This window comes from Brassica napus, unplaced genomic scaffold (genome assembly GCF_020379485.1).
Source record: "Brassica napus cultivar Da-Ae unplaced genomic scaffold, Da-Ae ScsIHWf_487;HRSCAF=742, whole genome shotgun sequence".
NCBI lineage: Eukaryota > Viridiplantae > Streptophyta > Magnoliopsida > Brassicales > Brassicaceae > Brassica > Brassica napus.
The window spans coordinates 24,520-52,511 of NW_026016562.1; the positions used below are offsets into that span (position 1 = coordinate 24,520).

General features: G+C 35.5%; 2 protein-coding genes, 1 non-coding gene and 2 pseudogenes across 5 annotated transcripts; 2 read left to right on the plus strand and 3 right to left on the minus strand.

Moving 5' to 3' along the window:
- Positions 1–2,615: 2,615 nt before the first annotated feature.
- Positions 2,616–15,877, plus strand: LOC111205513 (photosystem II CP47 reaction center protein). The gene is made up of 2 exons (XM_048774710.1): positions 2,616–14,250; positions 15,031–15,877. The coding sequence occupies exon 1, from the start codon at positions 11,761–11,763 to the stop codon at positions 13,285–13,287; it is 1,527 nt and encodes a 508-aa protein (XP_048630667.1). The 5' UTR covers positions 2,616–11,760; the 3' UTR covers positions 13,288–14,250; positions 15,031–15,877.
- Positions 5,504–5,577, minus strand: TRNAW-CCA. Its single transcript has one exon. It is a non-coding gene; the product is annotated as a tRNA-Trp (tRNA).
- Positions 15,878–20,003: 4,126 nt separating the features above from the next.
- LOC125604230 (mitochondrial Rho GTPase 1-like) lies at positions 20,004–22,036 on the minus strand. 3 transcript variants are annotated; one of them, XR_007336068.1, is made up of 6 exons: positions 22,026–22,036; positions 21,614–21,834; positions 20,890–21,025; positions 20,634–20,777; positions 20,247–20,424; positions 20,004–20,136 (listed from the first exon to the last, which is right to left on the minus strand). XR_007336068.1 is itself a non-coding variant. In XM_048774711.1 (5 exons), exons 2-5 carry the CDS (start codon positions 21,826–21,828, stop codon positions 20,362–20,364), a joined length of 558 nt encoding a protein of 185 aa, XP_048630668.1. In that variant the 5' UTR covers positions 21,829–21,834; positions 22,026–22,036; the 3' UTR covers positions 20,010–20,361. The 3 variants fall into 3 exon arrangements, 2 of the variants coding, with proteins under 2 accessions (XP_048630668.1, XP_048630669.1); XM_048774711.1 differs by having other exon boundaries at positions 20,010–20,424; XM_048774712.1 differs by lacking the exon at positions 22,026–22,036 and having other exon boundaries at positions 20,010–20,424; positions 21,614–21,845.
- A 585-nt stretch (positions 22,037–22,621) lies between these two features.
- LOC111211966 lies at positions 22,622–24,498 on the plus strand (annotated as a pseudogene).
- LOC125604231 lies at positions 23,575–26,947 on the minus strand (annotated as a pseudogene).
- Positions 26,948–27,992: the final 1,045 nt, after the last annotated feature.

Genomic DNA, 27,992 nt, shown 5'->3' on the forward strand with positions numbered 1-27,992 from the left:
ATAACTCTATTATATAACTTCAGTTAAAACATAGAACTTTTTTTGAATAAACATGTAAAAATTTTTAAAAAAGTTGTTTGATTCTTTTTTTTTTAAGTGACCTTAGAACCTAGAATATGCCCCCTTCTACATTTATTCAAATTGAAATAAATTCAATTTTGAATAAAGTAGATTAATATAGTAGAGCAGTTTTCTTCATTTAATCTATGAAATTAAACCAAAAAGCAGTATCCTACACGGAGAACGAGATCAGTCAAAAAAAGAGTTATTTATTTTAACTAGATTTTTAAAACTTGTAATTAGCAATTTCTATTATCGTTTCCTTTCTAGGTTTTAGGTTTTTTTCTTTCGATATTATATAGAAAATAGAGTGAAAAACCCATCATCTTTGTAGTTAGTTAAAGAAAGAAAAAACCTTTAAATTGAATACAACAAAACAATGCACGCATTCCAAAGATTTAGTATTATTATTTTTTTATTATTTGTTGTTCTTTTGAATTGATCCAAAACTATTCTTCCTTTTCTTGTTACTGGAAATTAATTCCTTAAAATAAAATGAAATAAAAAGCAAAAACGGGGGGGGGTCACATTATCATTACAAAAAAATATCTTCTACAATTATGCATATGCAACAAAAATGAAATTGATGGGTTTTGGATTCAATTGACTTGGGACAATATGAGAATTTCCTTAATGAATTATTAGAATTAGAAACCACCCTCTTGAATTTTCATTTTATCTAATCTTTAGTTTATTTTCTAGTCCAAAACAAATAAAGGATCAAAGCCCCTATAGATTACAGATACAGGAATTTGAAGAAGTGGAACATGGTTATACATCGACAAGCAAAAAAAAAAACGAAATAAATTATCTAACACTTCAGTTCTATACTAATTCAAATTGCGTTGCTGTGTCAGAAGAAGGATAGCTATACTGATTCGGTAGACTCTAAAAATACCCTTGGTACTTTATTGACGATCTCACAAAGATGTAATCTCAGTGAATTTGAATTTACTGATTCATCTTTTACAGAATCGATTCCCTACAAGAATATCTGGAGTTCAGTATGTCTGGAAGCACAGGAGAACGTTCTTTTGCTGATATTATTACCAGTATTCGATACTGGGTCATTCATAGCATTACTATACCTTCCCTATTCATTGCGGGCTGGTTATTCGTCAGCACCGGTTTAGCTTACGATGTGTTTGGGAGCCCTCGTCCAAACGAGTATTTTACAGAGAGCCGACAGGGCATTCCATTAATAACAGGCCGTTTTGATTCTTTGGAACAACTCGACGAATTTAGTAGATCTTTTTAGGAGGACCCAATGACTATAGATAGGACCTATCCAATTTTTACAGTGCGCTGGTTGGCTGTTCATGGACTAGCTGTACCTACCGTTTCTTTTTTGGGGTCAATATCAGCAATGCAGTTCATCCAACGATAAACCGAATTCAATTATTTATAGAGCTATGACACAATCAAATCCGAACGAACAAAATGTTGAATTAAATCGTACCAGTCTCTATTGGGGGTTATTACTCATTTTTGTACTTGCTGTTTTATTTTCAAATTATTTCTTCAATTAAAATTAAGTAAAATTAAGAAAAGAGCGTAGAATAATAAAATAAAAACAAAGAGTAGTAATTTTCTTATCCCATTCGTTTTCTTATCCCATTCGGATGGATTATATATCATAATTATCTCTGACTGTTTATGTTTCTAGCATGACCACTCGATGAAATGTGGAGGGAAGCAGGATAAATGGCTGATACTACTGGAAGGATTCCTCTTGGGTAATAGGTACTGTAGCTGGTATTCTTGTGATCGGTTTAATAGGTATTTTCTTTATGGTTCATATTCAGGATTAGGTTCATCCCTGTAGAAATTGGATGAACTGAGTTATAGACGTGAAACATAAGAACTCAACGGGGCCCAACTCTTCCTTCTTTGTCTGATTCGAGGGGAATGTGCCGTTGAATGCTAAAATAAATAAAGAACGATGTTTAAGGGAGGAGTGAATTCTTGGAGACCTAGTAGATATAGAAAGAGGGGGAAGGGTCTCAAACGGAAACACTGGGGTGGGGGGCAACCTTAAACACGAAAAAAAAAAAAGGGCTGCCATACTATATTGTGGTCTAGATGAAATGTCGGGATGGGAAGTTTGGGTCACACAATATAGAGGAAACGAGTCGAATATAGAAAGTAGGGGACAATGAGATGGGAAAAGAACAAATGGGATATAGTAGAGGATAATTTTATTATATGCAAAGTTAGCAGGGATAGAGGTGTTAGGAACATTAGGGGAGAACAGTTAGAATAGTAACACTGAGAAGTAAAGGATTGAGAGGGAATCTATGTTGTGTTCGAGCTGGTACAAAAAGAGATCGAAAAAAAGGGGGGGGGGTAGTAGCACAAGCAATATGTAAGATTGCGGTGACTAGGAGGAGAAGGGTAGCGCTAGCCCGAGTCTACACACAAGTCGTACAGTCTGCGTGCGTCTGTCAAGAGAGACATTTGTGAGTGTGAGTAGATGAATGATATTGGCAGGGAGGGTACAGCGTAGGAACCCCCAGCGAAAACCATATTTTGCGATCTTTGAAAGGTTAATTAATAATACTATATGCTCCTAACCTACTAATCTAATTAAGTTCATTTTTCAAAAACACGATAAAAATTGTTCTGATTATTAGCAGTTCAACGGGACCCCTCGAATCAGACAAAGAAGGAAGAGTTGGGCCCCGTTGAGTTCTTATGTTTTCACGTCTATAACTCAGTTCATCCAATTTCTACAGGGATGAACCTAATCCTGAATATGAACCATAAAAGAAAATACCTATTAAACCGATCACAAGAATACCAGCTACAGTACCTATTACCCAAAGAGGAATCCTTCCAGTAGTATCAGCCATTTATCCTGCTTCCCTCCACATTTCATCGAGTGGTCATGCTAGAAACATAAACAGTCAGAGATAATTATGATATATAATCCATCCGAATGGGATAAGAAAACGAATGGGATAAGAAAATTACTACTCTTTGTTTTTTATTTTATTATTCTACGCTCTTTTCTTAATTTTACTTAATTTTAATTGAAGAAATAATTTGAAAATAAAACAGCAAGTACAAAAATGAGTAATAACCCCCAATAGAGACTGGTACGATTTAATTCAACATTTTGTTCGTTCGGATTTGATTGTGTCATAGCTCTATAAATAATTGAATTCGGTTTATCGTTGGATGAACTGCATTGCTGATATTGACCCCAAAAAAGAAACGGTAGGTACAGCTAGTCCATGAACAGCCAACCAGCGCACTGTAAAAATTGGATAGGTCCTATCTATAGTCATTGGGTCCTCCTAAAAAGATCTACTAAATTCGTCGAGTTGTTCCAAAGAATCAAAACGGCCTGTTATTAATGGAATGCCCTGTCGGCTCTCTGTAAAATACTCGTTTGGACGAGGGCTCCCAAACACATCGTAAGCTAAACCGGTGCTGACGAATAACCAGCCCGCAATGAATAGGGAAGGTATAGTAATGCTATGAATGACCCAGTATCGAATACTGGTAATAATATCAGCAAAAGAACGTTCTCCTGTGCTTCCAGACATACTGAACTCCAGATATTCTTGTAGGGAATCGATTCTGTAAAAGATGAATCAGTAAATTCAAATTCACTGAGATTACATCTTTGTGAGATCGTCAATAAAGTACCAAGGGTATTTTTAGAGTCTACCGAATCAGTATAGCTATCCTTCTTCTGACACAGCAACGCAATTTGAATTAGTATAGAACTGAAGTGTTAGATAATTTATTTCGTTTTTTTTTTTGCTTGTCGATGTATAACCATGTTCCACTTCTTCAAATTCCTGTATCTGTAATCTATAGGGGCTTTGATCCTTTATTTGTTTTGGACTAGAAAATAAACTAAAGATTAGATAAAATGAAAATTCAAGAGGGTGGTTTCTAATTCTAATAATTCATTAAGGAAATTCTCATATTGTCCCAAGTCAATTGAATCCAAAACCCATCAATTTCATTTTTGTTGCATATGCATAATTGTAGAAGATATTTTTTTGTAATGATAATGTGACCCCCCCCCGTTTTTGCTTTTTATTTCATTTTATTTTAAGGAATTAATTTCCAGTAACAAGAAAAGGAAGAATAGTTTTGGATCAATTCAAAAGAACAACAAATAATAAAAAAATAATAATACTAAATCTTTGGAATGCGTGCATTGTTTTGTTGTATTCAATTTAAAGGTTTTTTCTTTCTTTAACTAACTACAAAGATGATGGGTTTTTCACTCTATTTTCTATATAATATCGAAAGAAAAAAACCTAAAACCTAGAAAGGAAACGATAATAGAAATTGCTAATTACAAGTTTTAAAAATCTAGTTAAAATAAATAACTCTTTTTTTGACTGATCTCGTTCTCCGTGTAGGATACTGCTTTTTGGTTTAATTTCATAGATTAAATGAAGAAAACTGCTCTACTATATTAATCTACTTTATTCAAAATTGAATTTATTTCAATTTGAATAAATGTAGAAGGGGGCATATTCTAGGTTCTAAGGTCACTTAAAAAAAAAAGAATCAAACAACTTTTTTAAAAATTTTTACATGTTTATTCAAAAAAAGTTCTATGTTTTAACTGAAGTTATATAATAGAGTTATTTTTTTATGTATTATTTTTTCTTATTAATTTCTTAAAGAGTTTTTCAATGAATCAGTTACGTGAATTCTGAATCCTGAGATGGTGCAGATGCCAAAGACGATGAATTTCGTTTTTTCTTTTTCTCTATTTTTGTTCATACCACCGATAATGCTTGATAACTCACAAATTTTCAATTTAATTTTTTGATTCTTGGAACTAGTATTTGTATCTATCTTTACTTTAAAAAATTTTTTTATTGAAACTTCGGGAAGTACTTTAGAAACATATGTATAAAAAAACATATTTTATTGAGTCCCTTCATGCCTACTATAACTAGTTATTTCGGTTTTCTACTAGCAGCTTTAACTATAACCTCAGTTCTATTTATTGGTCTAAGCAAAATACGACTTATTTGAAATTAATTGAATGAATCTTTTTTGATCAAAAAAGATTTATATGGTATTTCATATGTTCGATAGTTCCTTACCGTGTTAATTACCCAATTTTGGTCATTGAGATTCGTCGGCAATACAGATTAAGAGCTAGGAATAGATAGTACCTCTCTTTTCTCCCTTTCAAAAATGAAAACAAAATAAAATTGAAATGATTGAAGTTTCTTTATTTGGAATCGTCTTAGGTCTAATTCCTATTACTTTGGCTGGATTATTCGTAACTGCTTATTTACAATACAGACGTGGTGATCAGTTGGACTTTTGATTAATTAACATCTCTTTTTTTTGACTGACCTCCTTCTTGCTTTCATATGCGGGAGGTCGAATTCAGATTGCTGCTCAATTATTTGCGAACAGTGGAATTTTGACACAATCTAATAAACAAGAGTGACATCACGCTCTGTAGGATTTGAACCTACGACATTGGGTTTTGGAGACCCACGTTCTACCGAACTGAACTAAGAGCGCTTTTCTTGTTTTTTATAAAAAAACGAAAAGGCTAGAAAGAGGACATTCTTTAACTCGAATCGATTTTGTACGTATATACTATATCATAGTATATCATAAAATTCAGAATTATATGTATGTCCAATTTTATTAAAAAAAGATAAATCTAAAATGGATTCCTCGTTACTGCTCTTCTGAGCAGTAATTAGGTAGGGATGACAGGATTTGAACCCGTGACATTTTGTACCCAAAACAAACGCGCTACCAAGCTGCGCTACATCCCTTTCGATTGGTTTACAGTGTCATTGTAAACAATTCCTATCTTGTTTTCCACATCCTTCTTTTTTTTTTGTTTCATATCAGATAACAAACATATATATAAGTATAATTAAAAAAATTACTTTTTTTAGGCAAATCCTATCAATTTCAAATTTACATAAAAAGGCGTTTCCATTTGAAAATGGAATCTATAAGATCGTTCTAGTAGACAATATTTCAATTCTAATTTTGAAAATGGGGGGTTACATATACAAATACAAGAACTTCTTAACTACATGTACATCTATAGTTATATATATTACTATATATATTGTAATACAATAAAGAAGAAAGAAGGAGGATTTCAAATGCGAGATCTAAAAACATATCTTTCCGTAGCACCGGTACTAAGTACTCTATGGTTCGTTTCGTTAGCAGGTTTATTAATAGAGATTAATCGTTTATTTCCAGATGCATTAACATTTCCCTTTTTTTAATTCTAGTTATTAACATCAGAAAGGATAAAAAAATTTAGAGATACGATCAACGATCGGGGAATAACCCCCCCTTTTTTTTCTAATTCTAAAAAAAGAATTAGAAAAAAAAAGGGGGGCCGAAAGGTCATAAAAACGAGGGTTCAGGATCCAATTAAAAAAAAAGTGTTGCTAGGGAAAGAGTATCCTACGAGATACTTAAAAAAAATACTGTACAAAGATTTGAAATATAGTTTTCAAAAAATCATTATATTACTTATTATTTTCTTTTTATTTAATTACTAATTAATATTCATTGCAACGAAATATTTAAGACATTTTTTTGAGTTAATTAACAGCTTCTATTTTTTTTGTTCTTGTTCTTTATGGACCCTAAAATTAAAATAGAAGATTGGGGGTGAATCATAAATCCAAAGGAGGTTTCATGGCCAAAGGTAAAGATGTTCGAGTAACAATTATTTTGGAATGTACCAGTTGTGTTCGAAATGATATTAAGAAAGAATCGGCTGGAATTTCCAGATATATTACTCAAAAGAATCGGCATAACACTCCTAGTCGATTGGAATTGAGAAAATTCTGTCCCTATTGTTATAAACATACAATTCATGGGGAAATTAAGAAATAGATAAAATTGAGTGCTTGTATGTCAAATTTTATTTTAAGAACAGGAATAATGAGAGTATCTACGTATTATTACATATATATAAATATAAACAAATAAAATAATAGAAAGAAATCAAATCCTATATTCTTAATTCTATATAGAAACTCTATCCTATATAGAAATAGCAATCGTTTTTATTTTGATCCGATCAAAAATAGGATTTTATAGGTAAGGAATAAAAAATTATGAATAAATCTAAGCGACCTTTTACTAAATCCAAGCGATCTTTTCGTCGGCGTTTGCCCCCGATCCAATCGGGGGATCGAATTGATTATAGAAACATGAGTTTAATTAGTCGATTTATTAGTGAACAAGGAAAAATATTATCTAGACGGGTGAATAGAGTAACTTTAAAACAACAACGATTAATTACTATTGCTATAAAACAAGCTCGTATTTTATCTTTGTTACCTTTTCTTAATAATCAGAAACAATTTGAAAGAAGTGAGTCGACCCCTAGAACTACTAGCCTTAGAACCAGAAAAAAATAGACTTATTCTTCAATTGAATAACTAATCTGAAGGAATTAAAAAAGAGGTTAATATTTTGTTCGACAAATCCAATCAAGAATCAAAATTTGATTGTTACGTCTGTTTCTGTCATAAAAAAAAAAAAAAAGAAAAGAATCGTCGAAAAGAAAAAGAATAAGTCTTTTTTTAGCGACTATATACCCTCGTTTTGTTTTGACGACTTTTTTTATAATACTAATTTCTACTCTACCCTCCCCGAGCTTATTCTACTTAAGAACTCTATTTCAAATATTTTAGTGGATTTCTTCCAATCCCCTCATTTTTTGATCTCATTTGAAATCGTATAAAGACAACTCCTATTTAATAGAGCTATTTGTGCAAGTATTTTTCGATTAAGAAGTAATTGCTTCTTGTACAGATTGTGTATGAATCGGTTATAACTATAGAATACCTCCGTTTCGTGAATTACGGCATTTATTCGAGTGATCCATAAACGACGAAAATCTCTTTTTCTTTTACCCCTATCCCGACGAGCCGAAACTAAAGCTCTTATTCTCTGTTGAGTCATAGTTCGTGTAAGTCGTGAATGAGCCCCTTGAAAGCTTGATGCAAATAAACGAAGTTTTGTTCTACGCCTCCGAGCTATATATCCGCGTTTAATTCTAGTCATTGAATAAATCAAACTTTGATGAATAACTAATTCTTTTTTTAGTTTTAGTTATTCTTTTCCCCTTTACTAGTCATTAATAACCAAACGAATTATTCCAATGTATAAAAAAAAATTCCAATGGCTTTTGCTACTCTAACCTTCCCCACCACTATTTTTGGCTAGGTATTTTCCTTTGCTTTGAAAGGATAAATTGCCTTGGTACTTGATATAAAAAAAATAGAATAACTACAAAAAGTAGTAAATAGAAATGGATAAATAGTGGGTTCCTTCGTTTCTATGGTTACTTCTAAAACGGTGAGGTCCTCTCTATACACCGGAGCTCCTTCTTTTAATTAATCAATACTATTGGTAACTTGTACAATTCACATTCTTTGGCTCTACCCCATTAATATTCCAGTAATAGATCTTTCACAATGAGATCCACTTTATACAGTAACGGTATTTTATTTTAAAATTGATTTGGTCATTTACCCTGTTAGTCCGTTTTTTCTTTCAAGAGTGGAATCTTTTTAATAAAAAATGGGATTTCCCCCGCTTAATTGATAACCATTTGTTATCATTGGGGGTTTTCTAAAAAATGGAGTTGATTGGATTTGCACCAATGTAAACCATAAGTTTCAGACACAATAGAAGATATGAATGATCTATCTTTTTGAAATAATGAATCGAGTTCCTCCATTCTATTTTATTAACAGGTACTGATCCTTGATATTTCAAAAAGAATTTCCTTTTTGTGTTTCAGTCTATGATCTAAACGAGTCGCACATACACCCGAGTACATGTTCCTCGTCGCTGAGGGCATCCCCGAAGCGCTGGGGATTTTGTGACATTTCGGATTGGCTGTCTTGTATTTCTAATAAGTTGTTTAATGGTTGGCATACGGAATCATATAAATAATGGGCTGGTTTAGATGGGTTCTAACCGGCTAATTCTGAATTACTTCTCTTCAAGATTCTCTTCAATATAAAAAAAATATATTGAAGAGAATATGAAACTAAACCTTTAATCTAAAAAGATATAAAATTAGCAGTGGTAGATTTGCATGAAATCGCTCCTATTTTTATTGAACCGCTACAAGATCAACAATGCCATGAGCTTGGGCTTCTGTTGCTGACATAAAAACATCCCTTTCCATGTCTTCGGATACAACCCATATAGGTTTGCCCGTTCTTTGTACATAAACCCTTGTGATGGTTTCGCGAAGTTTTAGTAGTTCTTCCGCTTCCAAGATAACTTCTCCCGTTTGTGCCTCATAAAACGAACTAGCGGGTTGATGGATCATTACCCTGATGATATAATAGAAAAGCTTTTTCTATTTCGCAGAATGAGGCGAGATAACCAAAAAAACAGAGAAATTTGAATAACCGTACAGGCTTTTTTTGTGCGTTGCATACGGCTCTAGAATGGAATTTACGTTTTTGACCTTTCCTTTCGGCGAAAGAAAACAAAATATAGGTTCTATTATACGCGGATCCATAAATGATCCAATTACCATCCTTCTTTTTTGTTTTGTAGGAGTTAAAAAAATACTATGATGGTTCCGTTGCTTTATATATCATTTTTTTTGATCCGTCTATGATTCAGCAATCCCAAAGTGTCTTTTTTTTTGTTTTTGTAAATAAGCTTCCGGTGTGAAAACAAAGTTTGTGACGCTGGGATGTGCCCGAATAGGGAAGATATCATTTTAAATACCCCTTTCTTATCCCATACTACTCTTTCAATATATAATCTAATTTTTTTAATCTAAAAAATTTCATATCGAATTCGAAGTGCCATGCTATTATTACTTAACTAATTCATATTTCCGAGGGCGAAGGCATAGTATTTTTTCTCTAAAATAAAAAAACTCATTGGCGCCAAGCGTGAGGGAATGCTATACGTTTGGTAATTTCTCCTCCGACTAGGATAAAGGATGCTATTGAAGCGGCCAATCCCATGCATATTGTCTGTACATCGGGTCGCACAAATTGCATAGTATCATAAATAGCCATTCCAGATATTACCCATCCACCAGGAGAGTTTATAAACAAATAAAGATCTTTGGTATCCTTTTCTATACTGAGATATATCATAAGACTAATAAGTTGATTCGAGATTTCGGTATCAACCTCTTGGCCTAAAAAAAACAATCTTTCTCGATAAAGTCGGTTGATTAGGATAAAATTTTATTCCTTAGGAGCCGTACAGGCACCTTTTGATGCATACGGTTCAACAAAAATTGTTAAAAAATCAATGTGTCGATTCCAACCCCCCCTTTTTTTTCAGAGAAGGCTTTTCTTTCTAACTTAATAAGGGAAGGGCTTGCTTCCCTTTTAAAAGTAAAAGAAAAAATAAATAAGTTTTGGCCCCTTTTATTTATTAGATATTATAATCCTAATAATAAAATAATAAAACGATTGATTAGGCCTGTCAGACTAACTTGATTCATTGATATTTTTTTTTCATCGAGATTCAGTTGAAATGGGGATGGTTTTTTCTTGTTCCTGAATGGGCTTCTTCCTTTTTTTATTCCGTTTTTTTAGGTTTATGCTCTACTCCGAGTAAAAGGAAAAATTTGCCCGATTTTGATTTGCACATATAGGACAAATGAACCAAATACCGCGTCTTTTTTTTTTTTACTACTCCTTCTTTTTTTTTCAATTCATTTCTTTCACATGTCTTCTGTCAAATAGTCAATAAATTTTTAATTATATTATTTTATTTGATCAACAGTTTTAGATCACCCTGTTTCAATTTTTTGTATTTTTTTTATTTTTTAATAGAATTTTTATCATAATTTTGATATCATATTCATATCATATTAAGTAGTAATTATAAAAATATTATATATTAATTATCAATTGGATTTTTGCTAAACGGAGCCTGGATACTTAATTTTATTAGTCCGATCACGTAAACCATAAAAAATTTTTGATAATCTAATATCAATCTAAATACTCCCTGCATTTAATTCTAATTTATTTTTTGCGCTTCGCGTTACAAATTTTTGATAATTCAATCAATCTTTTTGAGCGAAACAGAGGATATCTCGATCGAGGGAGAAAATGGGGAAATCCCATATAGCCCAATATATCTGACAAGTCGCACTATATGTCAACCCAAGATGTATCTCCTTCTCCAGGACTTCGAAAAGGTACTTTTGGAACGCCAATAGGCATGAAATGAAAAAAAAAGAGAATGAAGTTCTCTATTTCACTTTGATGTGGAAACGTAAGACTGGGGTTTCATTTTTTTTTATCATATTATCCTTTTTTCCTACTTTATTAATATTAATCATATTTAAATTAATCATATTTAATACAGAAGTTGAATAAGCTAAAATAAAATATAAAATAAAAGTAAAGTAAGAGAGAATGAATAAAAATTAAAGGAAACTTTTTACGAACGGGCTTCTGAACAACAATAGCTATCTTGGTTCATATAACATAGGATTCACCCCCATTGCGTATTGGTACTTATCGGATATAGAATAGATCCGCTTCCCTTTTTTCCTATGAATCGAATTGTTCCATTATTACTAACAGAATAGAACAAATATTAATCCTTTCTCCGAAATAATTACCTAAAAAGGGGGGGTCCGTAACATAGTTTTTTCCAATGCAATAAAGTTACATAGTGTCTATTTTTCATTGATAAAGGGGTATTTCCATGGGTTTGCCTTGGTATCGTGTTCATACTGTTGTATTGAATGATCCCGGTCGTTTGCTTTCGGTTCATATAATGCATACTGCTCTGGTTGCTGGTTGGGCCGGTTCCATGGCTCTATATGAATTAGCTGTTTTTGATCCCTCCGACCCTGTTCTTGATCCAATGTGGAGACAAGGTATGTTCGTTATACCTTTCATGACTCGTTTAGGAATAACCAATTCATGGGGCGGTTGGAATATTACAGGAGGGACTATAACGAATCCGGGTCTTTGGAGTTACGAAGGGGTAGCCGCAGCACATATCGTGTTTTCTGGCTTGTGCTTCTTGGCAGCTATTTGGCATTGGGTATATTGGGATCTAGAAATTTTTTGTGATGAACGTACAGGAAAACCTTCTTTGGATTTGCCCAAGATTTTTGGAATTCATTTATTTCTTTCAGGAGTGGCTTGCTTTGGTTTTGGCGCATTTCATGTAACAGGATTATATGGTCCTGGAATATGGGTATCCGACCCTTATGGACTAACCGGAAAGGTCCAACCCGTAAATCCGGCGTGGGGCGTGGAGGGTTTTGACCCTTTTGTTCCGGGAGGAATAGCCTCTCATCATATTGCAGCAGGGACGTTGGGTATATTAGCGGGCTTATTCCATCTTAGTGTTCGTCCGCCTCAACGTCTATACAAAGGATTACGTATGGGAAATATTGAAACCGTCCTTTCCAGTAGTATTGCTGCTGTCTTTTTTGCAGCTTTTATTGTTGCTGGAACTATGTGGTATGGTTCTGCAACTACTCCCATCGAATTATTTGGTCCTACTCGTTATCAATGGGATCAGGGATACTTTCAACAAGAAATATATCGAAGAGTTAGTGCCGGACTAGCTGAAAATCAAAGTGTATCAGAAGCTTGGTCTAAAATTCCTGAAAAATTAGCTTTTTATGATTATATTGGTAATAATCCAGCAAAAGGGGGATTATTCCGAGCGGGTTCAATGGACAATGGGGATGGAATAGCTGTTGGATGGTTAGGACACCCCGTCTTTAGAAATAAAGAAGGGCGTGAACTTTTTGTACGCCGTATGCCTACTTTTTTTGAAACATTTCCGGTTGTTTTGGTAGACGGAGACGGAATTGTTAGAGCCGACGTCCCGTTTAGAAGGGCAGAATCTAAATATAGTGTCGAACAAGTAGGTGTAACTGTTGAGTTTTATGGTGGTGAACTCAATGGAGTAAGTTATAGTGATCCCGCAACTGTGAAAAAATATGCTAGACGGGCTCAATTGGGTGAGATTTTTGAATTAGATCGTGCTACTTTGAAATCCGATGGTGTTTTTCGTAGCAGTCCAAGAGGTTGGTTTACTTTTGGGCATGCTTCGTTTGCTCTACTTTTCTTCTTTGGACACATTTGGCATGGTTCTAGAACCCTCTTCAGAGATGTTTTTGCTGGTATTGATCCAGATTTGGATGCTCAGGTGGAATTTGGGGCATTCCAAAAACTTGGAGATCCAACTACAAAAAGACAAGCAGTCTGATGCAACATTGCTTTTTTCTTTTAGTTTCTGTTTGCGATTTTTTTGATTTCATTTAATAGGTAGGGTACTGTAGGAATCTTGATTTAAATCGCTGCCGTTTCTTTGACTCTTTTTTGTTCTTTATCCGGAGGTATACTCCTTCAGTAAACATAAACAAAACAGGTATGAAAGCTATAATTGTAAACCACGATCAAATTTATGGAAGCATTGGTTTATACATTTCTCTTAGTATCGACTTTAGGGATCATTTTTTTCGCTATTTTTTTTCGGGAACCGCCTACAATTTCAACTAAAAAATGAAATAATTTTTCATTCTCTTCATTGACGTAATCAGCCTCCAACTATTTGGAGGCTGATTACGTCAACTAGTCCCCGTGTTCCTCGAATGGATCTCTTAGTTGTTGAGAGGGTTGCCCAAAGGCAGTATATAGAGCATACCCAGTAAAACTTACAAGTAACCCAGATATAAAGATGGCGACTAGAGTTGCTGTTTCCATTATTATATAATTGAAAGACCACAATGGATCTATGCTAAGATCGTTTATTTACAACGGAATGGTATACAAAGTCAACAGATCGTAATGAATACAAAATAAGATTTATGGCTACACAAACTGTTGAAGATAGTTCTAGATCTGGTCCAAGAAGCACTACTGTAGGGAAGTTATTGAAACCGTTGAATTCTGAATATGGTAAAGTAGCTCCTGGATGGGGAACGACCCCTTTGATGGGTGTTGCAATGGCACTATTTGCGGTATTCCTATCTATTATTTTGGAGATTTATAATTCCTCTGTTCTACTGGATGGAATTTCAATGAATTAGACTGAGAAGAATCTTGAAGTGCTAGCTTTTTGTTCGATACAAAAAAGTAAAGTATGTAGGTCTAAAATTTTGCACCTATTCTCCTTTGGTAGTTCGACCGCGAAATTTTTTTCTGCATTGTATATTTCCGGAATATGAGTGTGTGACTTGTTAGAATTGACCCTATGGATAGTACAGAGAAGGGGGTCTGTCATCTTTATCAAGATGGTTTTATTTCGTCGGATATTCATTCGAGTATCTGGAGCACGAAATAGATCAAATAGATCACAAAGTTTTCGAACTATGATTCATACTTAATACTTAGACCTCGTAGCCGGACTTCTTTCCGTTCTATCTTATAAATTTTCATAAATCAATTTTTTTCTGCTTTTAAACTCTTATTTAGATCAAAGGACAAACGCTTCTTTGTATTTTATGTTTTTAATCATTATAGCTCTTTTTTTTTTTATTGAATAAGTGATGATCCAATGGTTCTCACTCAGTGAACTTTGGACTTTGAAGGTTTCATTGAATTATCGTGGTTTTCGTATGAATCTGAGGTTTCAATTAATAAGTAGGGTCTTAACAAGAAAATTCCTATCAATAATAAAGAAAACAAGAAGAAATCCGTATTCCCATTCCATACAAATACCAACTAAAAAAGACAATAACGGTAGGTAATCTAGAAGATTCAAGAGGCCTGTAACGATCAACACAACATAAAGACGTATGAGCTGACTTGAGTTTTTGGCATTTAACCACAAAGAAGAGCTTTCGCATTTTGACTCTTAAATAATATTGAATGAGAGAGAAGTTTAAAACTTTATATTCCATATCCGTTTCAATCAGTATTTGGGTCTTTTTTTTGTTTGAGCTGTACGAGATGAAATTCTCATATACAGTTCTTGGAGGGGGAGGAACCTTGGTTTACCTATCTCAATAAAGTTTATGATTGGTTCGAAGAACGTCTTGAGATTCAAGCGATTGCAGACGATATAACTAGTAAATATGTTCCTCCGCATGTCAACATATTTTATTGTCTAGGAGGAATTACCCTTACTTGTTTTTTAGTACAAGTAGCTACGGGATTTGCTATGACTTTTTATTACCGTCCAACTGTTACTGAGGCTTTTGCTTCTGTTCAATATATAATGACTGAAGCTAACTTTGGTTGGTTAATCCGATCAGTTCATCGATGGTCGGCAAGTATGATGGTCCTAATGATGATCCTGCACGTATTTCGTGTATACCTCACCGGTGGTTTTAAAAAACCTCGCGAATTAACTTGGGTTACTGGTGTGGTTCTGGGTGTATTGACCGCATCTTTTGGTGTAACAGGTTATTCTTTACCTTGGGATCAAATTGGCTATTGGGCAGTCAAAATTGTAACAGGTGTACCTGACGCTATTCCGGTAATAGGATCGCCTCTTGTAGAATTATTACGCGGAAGTGCTAGTGTTGGACAATCCACTTTGACTCGTTTTTATAGTTTACACACTTTTGTATTACCTCTTCTTACGGCTGTATTTATGTTAATGCATTTCTTAATGATACGTAAGCAAGGTATTTCTGGTCCCTTATAAATAATATAGATTCTAGATATTTTTAATTACTAATTTATCTTATTACTTGGTGAAGGAACAATCGTATTTTATTGCTATAAATATGGATTATTAAAAAAATAAGACATGTATTTGGATATTTCCCTTCAACTCCACAATATTGTATTATTTTTTTGACATAAAAAGTTGAAGGGAATTCTATGAAGAGAAAATGGATTATGGGAGTGTGTGACTTGAACTATTGATCGGGCCGTGCAGAAATATGACTTTATCTGCTACATTGGAATTCACAACCAAATGTGTCTTTGTTCCAACCACTGTGTAAGCCCCATACAGGGGATAGGCTGGTTCACTTGAAGAGAATCTTTTCTATGATCATAATACCCGACGATGTCGTGGATGAGTGGGCTCCGTAAAATCCAAAAATCCAGGAGATTAAGGGATGGAACATAATCAGGATTATGTTTTTAGCTATTTTTTACTAAAAAAGAGCTAAAAAAATAAAAAATTAATAGTATGTAAATGCATTCATTTCCTCTGCATCGACTCGATTTCTGATACTATCGGAGTGAATACAGGATCTAATGAAGAGTAGAGGGTAGACTTCATTAGTAACAAGTAAATCCTTTGTATTTGAAAAATCTCGATATAATTTTTGAGATTAAGGATTAATTGATAAGGTATGAGACGATCCAGAAAGCACTTAATCATGATCAACTTTTAAGCTTACGTGGGTGTTGAGCATTTACCTGTAAGAATGGAATTTATGGTAATCTTTAGTTGCAATAACTTTGGAATCGGATAATTCTTTTTTTACATATTAAATACTTGTGGATAACATATATATTTTTTGTATGTATTAATTTAGTTTGGTTAATTCTTGCTCGAGCCGGATGATGAAAAATTATCATGTCCGGTTCCCTCGGGGGATGGATCCATAAGAATTCACCTATCCCAATAACAAAAAAACCAGATTTGAATGATCCTGTATTACGAGCTAAATTAGCTAAAGGTATGGGTCATAATTATTACGGAGAGCCCGCATGGCCCAATGATCTTTTATATATTTTTCCAGTAGTCATTCTTGGTACCATTGCCTGTAACGTAGGCTTAGCGGTTTTAGAACCATCAATGATTGGTGAACCTGCGGATCCTTTTGCAACTCCTTTGGAAATATTACCTGAATGGTATTTCTTTCCTGTATTTCAAATACTTCGTACAGTGCCTAACAAATTATTGGGTGTTCTTTTAATGGCTTCAGTACCGGCGGGATTATTAACCGTACCCTTTTTGGAAAATGTTAATAAGTTCCAAAATCCATTTCGTCGTCCAGTCGCGACAACCGTCTTTTTGATTGGCACCGTGGTGGCCCTGTGGTTAGGTATTGGAGCAACATTACCAATTGATAAATCTCTAACTTTAGGTCTTTTTTAATTAAATTTATTCAATTGTAAAATAAAAGGCGTGGGTATCTAGGGAGTAGTCATTTCAAAATGAATTCTCCCTAGATACATATCTAAATTAATTTTATTAAGTAAAATAGGTTTGACTGGAAAATCGAAATTACGTTGAAGGTTTAAAATCCATTTCAATTTTAAATTGACTTTTTAGTCAAATTTTTTTTAATGCTTTTTTTATTTTTTTTCTAAAATGTCTAATATCTTTTTTACATCTTCTATGTGAAAATGTTCCATTTTGATAAGGTCTTCTTGACTGTTATTCAAAAGATCCAATAATGTATGTATATTGGACTTTTTGAGACAATTATAGATTCTGGGAGGCAATTCTAATTGGTCAATAAAAATATATTGAAACGCTAGTTCTTTTTTTTTTTTTCTTAGGTTAACTAATCTATTATGAAAAGGAAAAAGGGGTAAAGTAACTTGATGTTGATTGTTCTCTAAATAGAACGTTTCTTCTTCTACATGTAGAAAAGGAATAAATAAATTAATCAAATTCCGGGAGGCTTCATGAAGTGCTTCTTTAGGAGTTAAACTTCCATTTGTCCATATTTCTAGAAAAAGAATCTCTTGTTTTTCATTCCCATTCCCATAAGAATGAATACTATGATTCGCATTTTGAACAGGCATGAATACAGCATCTATAGGATAACTTCGGTCTTCAAAGTTATTTGACATTTTTAAACTATATCCGCGATTCCTCTCGATTTTTAATCCAATACACAAATTTATTGGTTCCGTTAAGGTAGCTATATGCTGTGTATTATCAACGATTTCCACAGAGGGCGGTAAAACTATGTCTCGAGCAGTTATATATCCGGGACCTTGGACACAAATAAGCGCGTTGCGCGTTCCATATAGATTACTTTTTAATACAATCTCGTTCAAATTCATTAAAATTTCATGTACTGATTCTTGAATACCGACTATGTTAGAATAGTCATGTGGTATGTTCTCAGATTTTGCACGTGTAATACATGTTCCTTCTATTTCGCCAAGTAAAGCTCTTCGCATCGCAATGCCTATTGTGTCGGCTTGACCTTTCATAAGTGGAGACAGAATAAAGCGTCCATAATAAAGACGCTTACTGTCTCTTCTTGATTCAACACACTTCCACTGTAGTGTCCGAGTAGATACTTTGACTTTCTCTCGAACCATAGTAATTTTATTTGATCAGATCATTGAATCATTTATTTCTCTTGAAACCCTTTCAGCCTTTATTTAGTTCTATACACGTCGTTTTTTAGGGGGTCTACAACCATTATGTGGCATAGGGGTTACATCTCGTACGAAACTTAAAAGTATACCGCTTCTACGAATAGCTCGTAATGCTGCATCTCTTCCTAGTCCAGGGCCTTTTATCCTTACTTCAGCTCGTTGCATACCTTGATCCACTACTGCTCGAATAGCATTTCCTGCTGCGGTTTGAGCAGCAAAAGGTGTTCCTCTTCTTGTACCCCTGAATCCACAAGTACCCGCGGAGGACCAAGAAATCACCCGACCCCGTACATCTGTAACGGTCACAATGGTATTGTTGAAACTTGCTTGAACATGAATAACTCCCTTTGGTATTCTACGTACATTTTTACGTGAACCACTACGGGTATTTTTACGTGAACCAATTCTTAATATAGGTTTTGCCATATTTTTTCATTTCACAAGAAATATATGGATATATCCATTTCATGTCAAAACGGACCTTTTTTTTACTAGCTCCTTGGAAGTGCCTTTTCCTTTAGTAAGATTATCCTTGTCTTTGTTTATGCCTCGGGTTGGAACAAATTACTATAATTCGTCCCCTCCTACGGATTAGCCGACACTTTTCACAAATTTTACGAACGGAAGCCCTTATTTTCATAGTTGTTATTCCTTAATTCTCTTAATATACTTATTGTTGGACGAAAAAAAGGTTTCTTGATATTTTTGAATCTTGAATTGTATCTTCGTGAAAGGAATGTTGAATTTCAAAAAACCACTGACTTATTTGAATCCTTGTTATGGAGTCTAGAAAGTGGCTGTTCCCCGATTAACTTAATACCTAAGAACTTACTAAAATTTTTACCCCCCTTTTCTCCTATAGGTATACCTATACAAAAATATGTCGAATCCTTTCAGAAGCTGACCTAAAAAAAAAAAATCTTTAGTATCTAAACAAAATCGAACCATAACCGTTCGGAAGTGATTCATAAAAAAACTTTCATTAATTCATTTTTTTCTTTAATTTCATTCGGGGTAAAAAATTCTAAACTTTTTTAGCAGGGGTGGTATTACCAACCCCCCCCCTTTTTTTTCACAAATGCTAAGTTCCGGATATCCAATTTTGATATTAGAAGGATTACCATATATAACACAAAATTTCTCCTCCGATTCTTTTTAGTCGAGCTTCTCGATCTGTCATTATACCTTGAGAAGTTGAAAGGATTACAATTCCTATTCGCGCCTAAATTCGTGAATTCGTTGAGAGTTAGAATAGATTCGTAGACCCGGTCGGCTTTTCTCTTTAAATTTAAAAAACTTTCTTTTTAGAGATTCTTTTCTTTTGCTACAACAATCTGTCCACTCAACACTCTACACAAAAAACCCCGACACAACCATTGCAATTAGCTGCAAAATGCCAAGGAAGGCAAATTAATGTGAGCTGAAATATAATTGTAACCCAGCAATGTAACTTGTGAGCATCCTAATTCTTATTTCTGATAATAATAATAAAATTCCAAACCTTCATCCACTTATAGTAATCAACATACATTGGATTCTGTTTTAGCAATTTACCTGATCGGTGCTCTCTTGAATAATGAAGGTGGAAGCCATTCATTAGCCAGTCTTACATCATTGTTATATACAAACTTCCTAAGTACAGTCCATGTTCTCGATCCTCCCTTTCTCTCAATAAGAGTGCATGTAGAAACAGGAAGCCAGCCACTGTCAGTCCTATTTCATTCACACCTTCTGGTAACCTTTCTTGCACAACCCTCTTAATACCTTCGATTTCATTAGGCTGCAATGGCGCATTGAAGCACTTGACCTATTTGAGACAACTATTAGGTGCGTCATTGGGATAAAGAGAATTGTAAAGGATAGTCTAGAGCCATATTGATGATGAAATAGCCAGATCACAAGAAGAGGAAATAAAACCTGAAATTGATCTAACTCAGCCTCGTTAAGAGCACCATCTTTATCATGGTCACATAGTATAAAGATACGCTTCAAGGCCCTTACACACCGTGGCTTCAATGCCTGAGTTTCTTGATCAAACAGAGGTGCTGTTGGGTGAATGACATTTTTTTTGTGCATAATAGAAAACTTCTTGTGCCTACAGAAAAAGTTTATTTTATAAGGATGATAGTTCAGCCTGAAATATAATTTAACAATTCCAATCTAGCATTGTTTGTTTCCTTTAATTTTTTTTTTTAGAAAGGCAATCACATGCCTTAGCTCCCTCGAAAGTCGAACCAACTTGTGTGCCATGTTTGAGCTAAGATGTATAATAAATCCGAAGAGGAAAAAAAGACGTCATAATACCTGGATTTGCTTCAGGGCAGAACATTCGATACAAGTCTCAATCTCCCGAAACTGGTTCATTATAGGTGACATCACTTGTTCGAAGCTGGCCTGGTTCTTGTCGAGGTCAAGCTTACAGCCTGCTACAACTATAGGAACCTTTACCTGTTAAGAAAAGGTCACAAGACAATCTTGATAAGGTAACAGCAAAATCTTTACACATTTCACCACAAGAACAGTGACATGGCTAAAATGTAAACAAAGAGAAAAATCAAACCTCTAACCGCCGAAGCTCTGGAAGCCAGTATGTACTCAAACGTTGGAGAGTCTCAGGTCGGTCGTCACTGGCATGTGTCAAAACCACTGCATCTGCGTGCTTCAATTCCTCGGCAACCATGCCCCTATCTTCCTGCCTGAACCCAAGATATGAAATATTAAAAGATACTTATGACCAAGGTTCTAAAAATTGGTTTCTGTCCTATCATATACTATTTTCTTAAAATCTGATTTATTTCCAATTTATATGATTCAAATTGGTTTAAAATATTCTAAATCGGTTAAATTTGTTAAAATCGATCTAAAATTGTCTATATATGTTAAATTAAGCAATTATATTATTACAAATTTAAAAATTTGTCTACTTTCTCTGTTTTGTATATCTAATTTTGATAATTCATCACAATTATTTTATAATTAAACTTAAAAACTAAAATATATCATATAAATGTATAAAATATATAAAATAAATCAATAATTTGTTAATGCCTAAGCCTCGTTTAGATCCCGAATAATCCGCCTAGTCGTTAGTCCTCTATAAAGTGCCTAGTTACCATCTATCGATTTTTAGAACATTGCTTATAACACATCAACAAAGCTGTCCAGGTATGAATACCACCTAAGCCCTTCTTTTCAAACAGTAACTAAACAGGTGGCAAAGTGCTATGCTATCCCCAACAACAAAGCTCTTCTTCGTGTAGAAACCAATATAACTAGATAAATACCTTGAGGAAGTGTCAACGATGGTGACGGGTATACCGTCAGGGAAGAACTGAAGAGGCAACTTGGTATCAGGCAAAACAGGAGGGACATTGGCAGGGAAAGAATTGGTGGCTGCAGCGGCAATCAAGCTGGACTTTCCAGTGCCCTTGTCACCAATCACAACGATTCGTACAGATTTAGAAAAGTCAACAACCGTGCCAGTTGAGTATCTCGCCATCTGAAACTGCAACGAAAACCAAATAAAAATTAAGTTCATGTCCAGAAACCGAATGTGTGAGGAACACGAGCAGCAAGAATGAGAAAGATGGCGAGTTTTCATAACCACGCATGAATCATGATAGACAATAGAAAGAGTACATCAACAAACAACCTGAAATGAAAGATTAGATACGTAAACGAAGCATAAGCCCTGACCTAAGCTGGTGACTGAGACTGAGAGAGGGAGAGAGACGCCAAAGTTCAAAACTCAAGAATTGTGTGAGGAATGATGCTTCTGTAGTTCTATGTCTTTGCCACCACGCATAAGTAATTTTTCATTTACATAAGTTTTTTTTTTCAAATATATATATATTTTTAAAGTAGATTGACATGGTGGTGTTTATTTATTAGTGAAAGTGGTTGTGTATTTTACCATTTACTTATACTGAAAGTCTTTTTCTATAATATGTGAATTGACATGAGCTCTCACATATGCATAATAACAATTAACAAAGACGGATTAGGTGTTGAATGGAAGATTTAAGTATTTATTATTGAAAGTGACGGTGTATTTTACCATTTACAAAAAGACTTCTGCCCTTGGTCTCGGCAACTACGGGGTTTAGTCTACACTAATCCCTATTTTCCGTTTATAAACAATTTTCATTCGTGGAAGTACCGGTGGTTTGGTGGTTAAGGTTTAAAAGTTTTTACATCCAGATCTGGGGTTAAAATCTCAGACAACGCAATTTTTACAGGAGGTCTGGGTTTTAATTCCCGAAAAAAGCGAATTATGCAGAAACTTTGAGAAAATGCTTACAAGAGATCTTCAGCATGATGCAAAAAATATCCTGCAGTCAGACGTAAATCCTTATAAAGCAGCTGCTGTAATATCATCTAAATAATGTTTTTTATAATTTATTACTAATTTATAATAGCATAATTAAACAAGACAAAAAAACAATCTTCATTTCAGTATAACCATATTTATCATAAAACATAGAAATGCCCCCAAAACTTTCAGATCATCTTAGAAACCCCCTTCTTCCCATCACTTGACTTTCTCCTCTCCGTCCTCACATCCGCAGCATCCAACTACAATGTACAGCAGCAGGATCGTTTGGCTACGAATACGAGCTTCTCCATCTCCGGCGTAACAAGGCTCCTCTCTTCAGGCGCCGCCACGGCTACGTTGAAGGAGATACTGAGAAATAACTCTGTCCCCTCCCTGCTTCAGCAACGCGTCGACTCGGGTCACCCCGTCACGCTATCGGAGCTCCGGTTCATCTCCAAGCGCCTAATCAGATCGAACCGTCACGATCTCGCACTCCAGGTTTCGAAAGTCTCTCCCTTTATCAAAAACAGAAGTTGAAAAAGTTTGGATTTTTAACCGTTATGTGCAGATGATGGAGTGGATGGAGACTCGAAAAGACGTTAACTTTAGTGCCCACGACGCTTCTCTTAAGCTGGAACTGATCATCAAAGCCCGTGGCTTGAAGCAAGCTGAGGAATACTTCGAGCAGCTTCAAGGCTCTGTTTCAGCAGCTAGATCAGCTTACCTTCCTCTCCTTCGTGGCTATGTTAAAGCTAGATTGGTTCAAGAAGCTGAAGCTCTAATGGAGAAGCTGAATCTCTTGGGGTTTCTTGTAACTCCGCACCCGTTCAACGAGATGATGAAGCTTTACGAAGCGACTCGTCAGTATGAGAAAGTAGTGATGGTGATTGGGTTGATGAAGAGGAACAAGATACCTAGGAATGTTCTTTCTTATAATCTCTGGATGAACGCGTGCTGCGAAGCGTCAGGTGTTGGAGCTGTGGAGAGTGTTTATGGGGAGATGGTTGGGGACAGGAGCGTTGAAGTTGGGTGGAGCTCGTTGTGTAGTCTAGCGAATGTTTATGTTAAGGTTGGTTTTGTTGAGAAGGCTAAGTTGGTGCTTGAGAGTGCAGAGAAGAAGTTGAATAGGAGTAATAGGCTTGGATACTTCTTCCTCATCACTATGTATGCTTCTTTAGGAGATAAGGAAGGAGTTGTTCGTTTGTGGGAAGGTTCCAAGTCTGTTCTGGGAGGATCACTTGTGCAAACTACATATGTGTATTGTCATCCTTGGTGAAGCTTGGTGATCTTGCTGAGGCTGAGAGGGTGTTTGAGGAGTGGGAGGAGAATTGCTGTAACTATGATGTTAGAGTCTCCAATGTTCTTTTGGGTGCTTACACGCGTAATGGACTGATCCGCGAAGCCGAGTCCTTGCATAACCGTGTGTTGGAGAGAGGAGGTAGTCCTAACTACAAGACTTGGGAGATTTTGATGGAGGGATGGGTGAAATGTCAGAGTATGGAGAAAGCCATTGATGCTATGCACCGAGCATTCGAGCTAATGAAGGGATGTCATTGGAGACCGTCTCAGAGAATCGTCCTGGCTATTGCTGAGTACTTTGAGAAGGAGGAGAAGATAGAGGAAGCTAACATATATGTTAGAGATTTACATCTTCTTGGCCTTGCAAGTTTGCCGTTGTATAGATTGTTACTTAGAATGCATGAACATGTCCGGAGACCAGCTTCTCACATATATGAAATGATGAAGCTGGACAACATTCGAATTGGTTGAGGAGAGTTGAGTGAGAACTCATCAAAGAATGTAACCTTGTATGCAAAGTTTCATACTTACTTTCAACATGTCCATTATAATGCATTCATGTCTACAATTAAACAACAAGAGAAAGAACACTGTAAATAAAATTTACATTCAATACATCAGTAGTAAAAAAAATAAATGGACTCTTTATATCTGTAACTGCAGCTTTCTTCTAGTAGAGGTGAGCAAGTTTAGAATGGTGAGAGGCCAAGTATGATTTTGTTAAACCATATAGCATCTGATCAAAAGCAAATCTCAGCTCCGTTACCACCAATTGAGGCAGTGAAGCACTGAAAACCGTAGGACTCAAGCTCCTCCACCGCTTTATCCACCACCGTCCCTGAAACCACTTTGTTTACCAGAGAGAGAGAGAGATTCAATGTCAAGGGACAAACAAGAATCAAGATTCAAGAAAGGATGATTGAATATTTCTAAGAAAGGATACCTGTAGGTAACAGAGTGAGGACGCAGCCACCACCTCCAGCTCCAGTAAGTTTTGAGGTAAGCTTGTGCTTAAGCGTGGTTCTGATCACGGTATCAATAGAGCTGTGGCTAACACCCATTGACTGCAGCAAGCCTTGGTTAATCTCCATGAGTTCTTTGATACTCTCTTCTTTCTCAGTAACCGAGACCTCGTCTTTAGATTGGATGATCGCAGCTAGCTCTTTGCTTATAGAGTCAACGGCATTGAACACTGACTTCATAGCATATGGATGTCTGACAGTTCTCTCTGATACACCAGAGACCAGAGCCTTCGTGTTCCGTCCCACTTTAGTGTTGGTGATTAGCATTCTCAGAGGCATGTTTGACTGTAACCGAGTTATCTCTCCTGAGCAGAACTTGATCATGTTGCCTGCACAAGAAACAGCTAAATAGAAATGGTCTCTCTCTTAACGTATAGAATTTGGATGTTTTACAGTTGAAACTAACCGTATGCACTGACGGTGTTGTCGATCCCAGAAGGCTTCCCATGGATGATCTTTTCACCTTCAAAGGCCCATTTATTCAGCAACTCGAGATTGGTCTCATCTAGAGAACACCAACCTTCACGGTGTGTTTTGTCTGAGATAGAAGATGCAATGAGAGCAGATGTGAGAGCTACACAGAAAGCTGCTGATGAACCGAGGCCAGATCCGTATGGAAGCTCGGTTGTAATGATGACCGTAGCTGGATTGAATCTAAATATAACACACAACAACAAGATTCAAGAACTCTGGAAAATCTCTTTGAGCTTAGATTGTTTTTTGAGTTTTTTCCTTACCCTCTGATACTGGTGTATAGCCAGAGGAAGGTGGAGATCCCAGAGGACAGCCAGATTTTTTCCTCTGGAATATTTTGCTCTTCAACCAAAACAGCAATCGACTTAAGGGTATCGCCTGAACATGAAGCTGGTGTAGAAGTGTTTGAATCAAAAGGAATCACTTCTTTGAGTCTGGCAACGGACCAGGAAAACTCCAAGGAAGGTCCTTGAGCTGAAGTGTAAGCCTATCATTGTTCTCAGCAGCTGTAAGAAGAAAGGAAATGTAAATGCTTTCAGATTTTTTTTCTACATTGGGAAAAAAAAAACACATCAAATATTACTTCTTCCACATTTGATCTTTAATCCATCAGGTACTAATCCAAAGATATTAAATTCAAGTCCAGCAAGCAGGCACGCTGAGAGTGAATTAAATTCAATACAACCTCAATCCATTTGATACTACTTCTACTTGGAACACGAACAAACATAGTCAAGAACAAAATCAATTTGGAAACTCATGAACATTCTGCAGATTCCAGGGTTTGTTTAGTTTTGGATCCAGTTAGCTAGAGAAACTAGAGACGCTACATTCCAAAGAAAAAGCTTAGATCTTCAACTAATCAATATCTGATCTGATACACTCTGTGTTTAATTAAGGAACCACAGTTTTGCTGATCTCAAAGGAAGCATTAAGAACCAAAGAAAGAAACCAAAACTCAGAGAATGTGTAAGAAAATGAACCTGATTGAAGAGGAAGGCGTAGAGTGACGTAAGTGTAGAGATCAATGGCAGCTGCTACTGCAGTGGATCCATGGACAACAGCATGTTCCCCTGCGAGTATTATCTTTCCCGGAGCTCTCGCTTTCACCTCCATTTCTTCTGAATCCAAACACAAACTGAACAAAGTTTTGAACTGAATTACACAAACAGAATGTCAAGAATTCACATTCTAGCAACTACGAATTCAAACACCAAGATGTAATAGTGACACTCTAACGAAAAAATGTGAATCAGACAGATCAAAAGGGCATTTGCATAATTGGGATCTGAATCAAACTAAAGACTGAAACTTTAGAATCTATAACAAAAGGGTAAATGTGAATCACACCAAAGCTGCTCAGATCGAACTACAGAAGCTAAAGATGTGGAAAACGAAAGTCAAAACTCGTTCCATTTTTCTTAGCTCACGCAATACTACTTGAGCATTAAAAAAACTCAAATCAAATCAAACAAAACATACAGCAGACATTCGATAGACAGAGAGAGATAGAGAGAGAGAGAGACAGCATGTACCAGAACTGCCGAGAAAAAGAGATGTAGATTGATGTCTGAAGCCACGCACGATCAGCGTATTTAATTAACCAAGATAAGTACTCTTGTGACGAAAACAAACTGGATCCCGGTTTAACTTTCCGGTTTGAAAATATTTATGCATTTGGCAAGAAGAAAACAACTGGATCCCGGTTTAACTTTCCGATTTAAAAAATCCCTTATATATTAAAAGAGGAGCATTGGAGTTAATGCTTTCACACCAAGTAGGACACGTGTCTATTGGAGAGAGACTCTCACAAATTAGTTTCCTTATTTGATTTTTCTATTAGCGGATTTCTTAAAGAGTTTCCTTAATCTAGAAAATTAAGTAACCAACTCATGATTTGGAGTTCTCACGTAAAGCTCATGCTACGGATTTGTCTCTTCTTCATTCTTACTCACCATTTACTTCAACCGCACTGTTTTTAATGAAAGGTTCGGAGTTCTACGTATCCCCCAACTCAGGAAACGACGACCCAGTTACCTCAAGGCTCGAAACGTTAAACACGTCGTGGTTCAAGACGAGTCCCTCTGTATCATCTTTAAATGAGACATGACCATTCATCTCAATGAAGAACTCATCCTGAACACTTTGAAGAAGAGCACAATATGTATCATATTTCAATGAGACATGACCGTTTATCTGAAAGATGTACTCATCCTGAACACTTTCGAGACCATAGAAGGTTGTGCTCTGTCCGTGCACATCGCTTGGGGGGGGGGGGGGTTTGCATCACGATCCAGTACGTCACCAACATTATAATCCACGGGATTCATATACATTACTGCAAGCCAGGTTGGAATGCCAAGGTGCGAAGCTCCCCACTGCATTACGGTTCTTGAACGTGTATAGAATGTATGAACTATAAATAATATCATTATTTTGTTTAACGTTGTTCTTGAACGTGACTTCTGAGTTCTCAAATATCTTTGTTCTTCAATGTGTCAATCTATGCGCATGCTTGAGATATAAAGAGTATATAGGAGTATAGAGAATCCC

Bases quoted from the DNA above. Each gene is read 5' to 3' on its own strand.
- LOC111205513 (XM_048774710.1), top strand. From the start codon at position 11,761: ATGGGTTTGCCTTGGTATCGTGTTCATACTGTTGTATTGAATGATCCC.
- LOC125604230 (XM_048774711.1), bottom strand. From the start codon at position 21,828: ATGGCGAGATACTCAACTGGCACGGTTGTTGACTTTTCTAAATCTGTA. The intron at 20,778-20,889 runs GTTTGATTTTTC...TTTTCTTAACAG, and splicing joins CAGAGCTTCGGCGGTTAGAG to GTAAAGGTTCCTATAGTTGT. The intron at 20,425-20,633 runs GTATTATGACGT...CTTTTTCTGTAG, and splicing joins CTGCCCTGAAGCAAATCCAG to GCACAAGAAGTTTTCTATTA.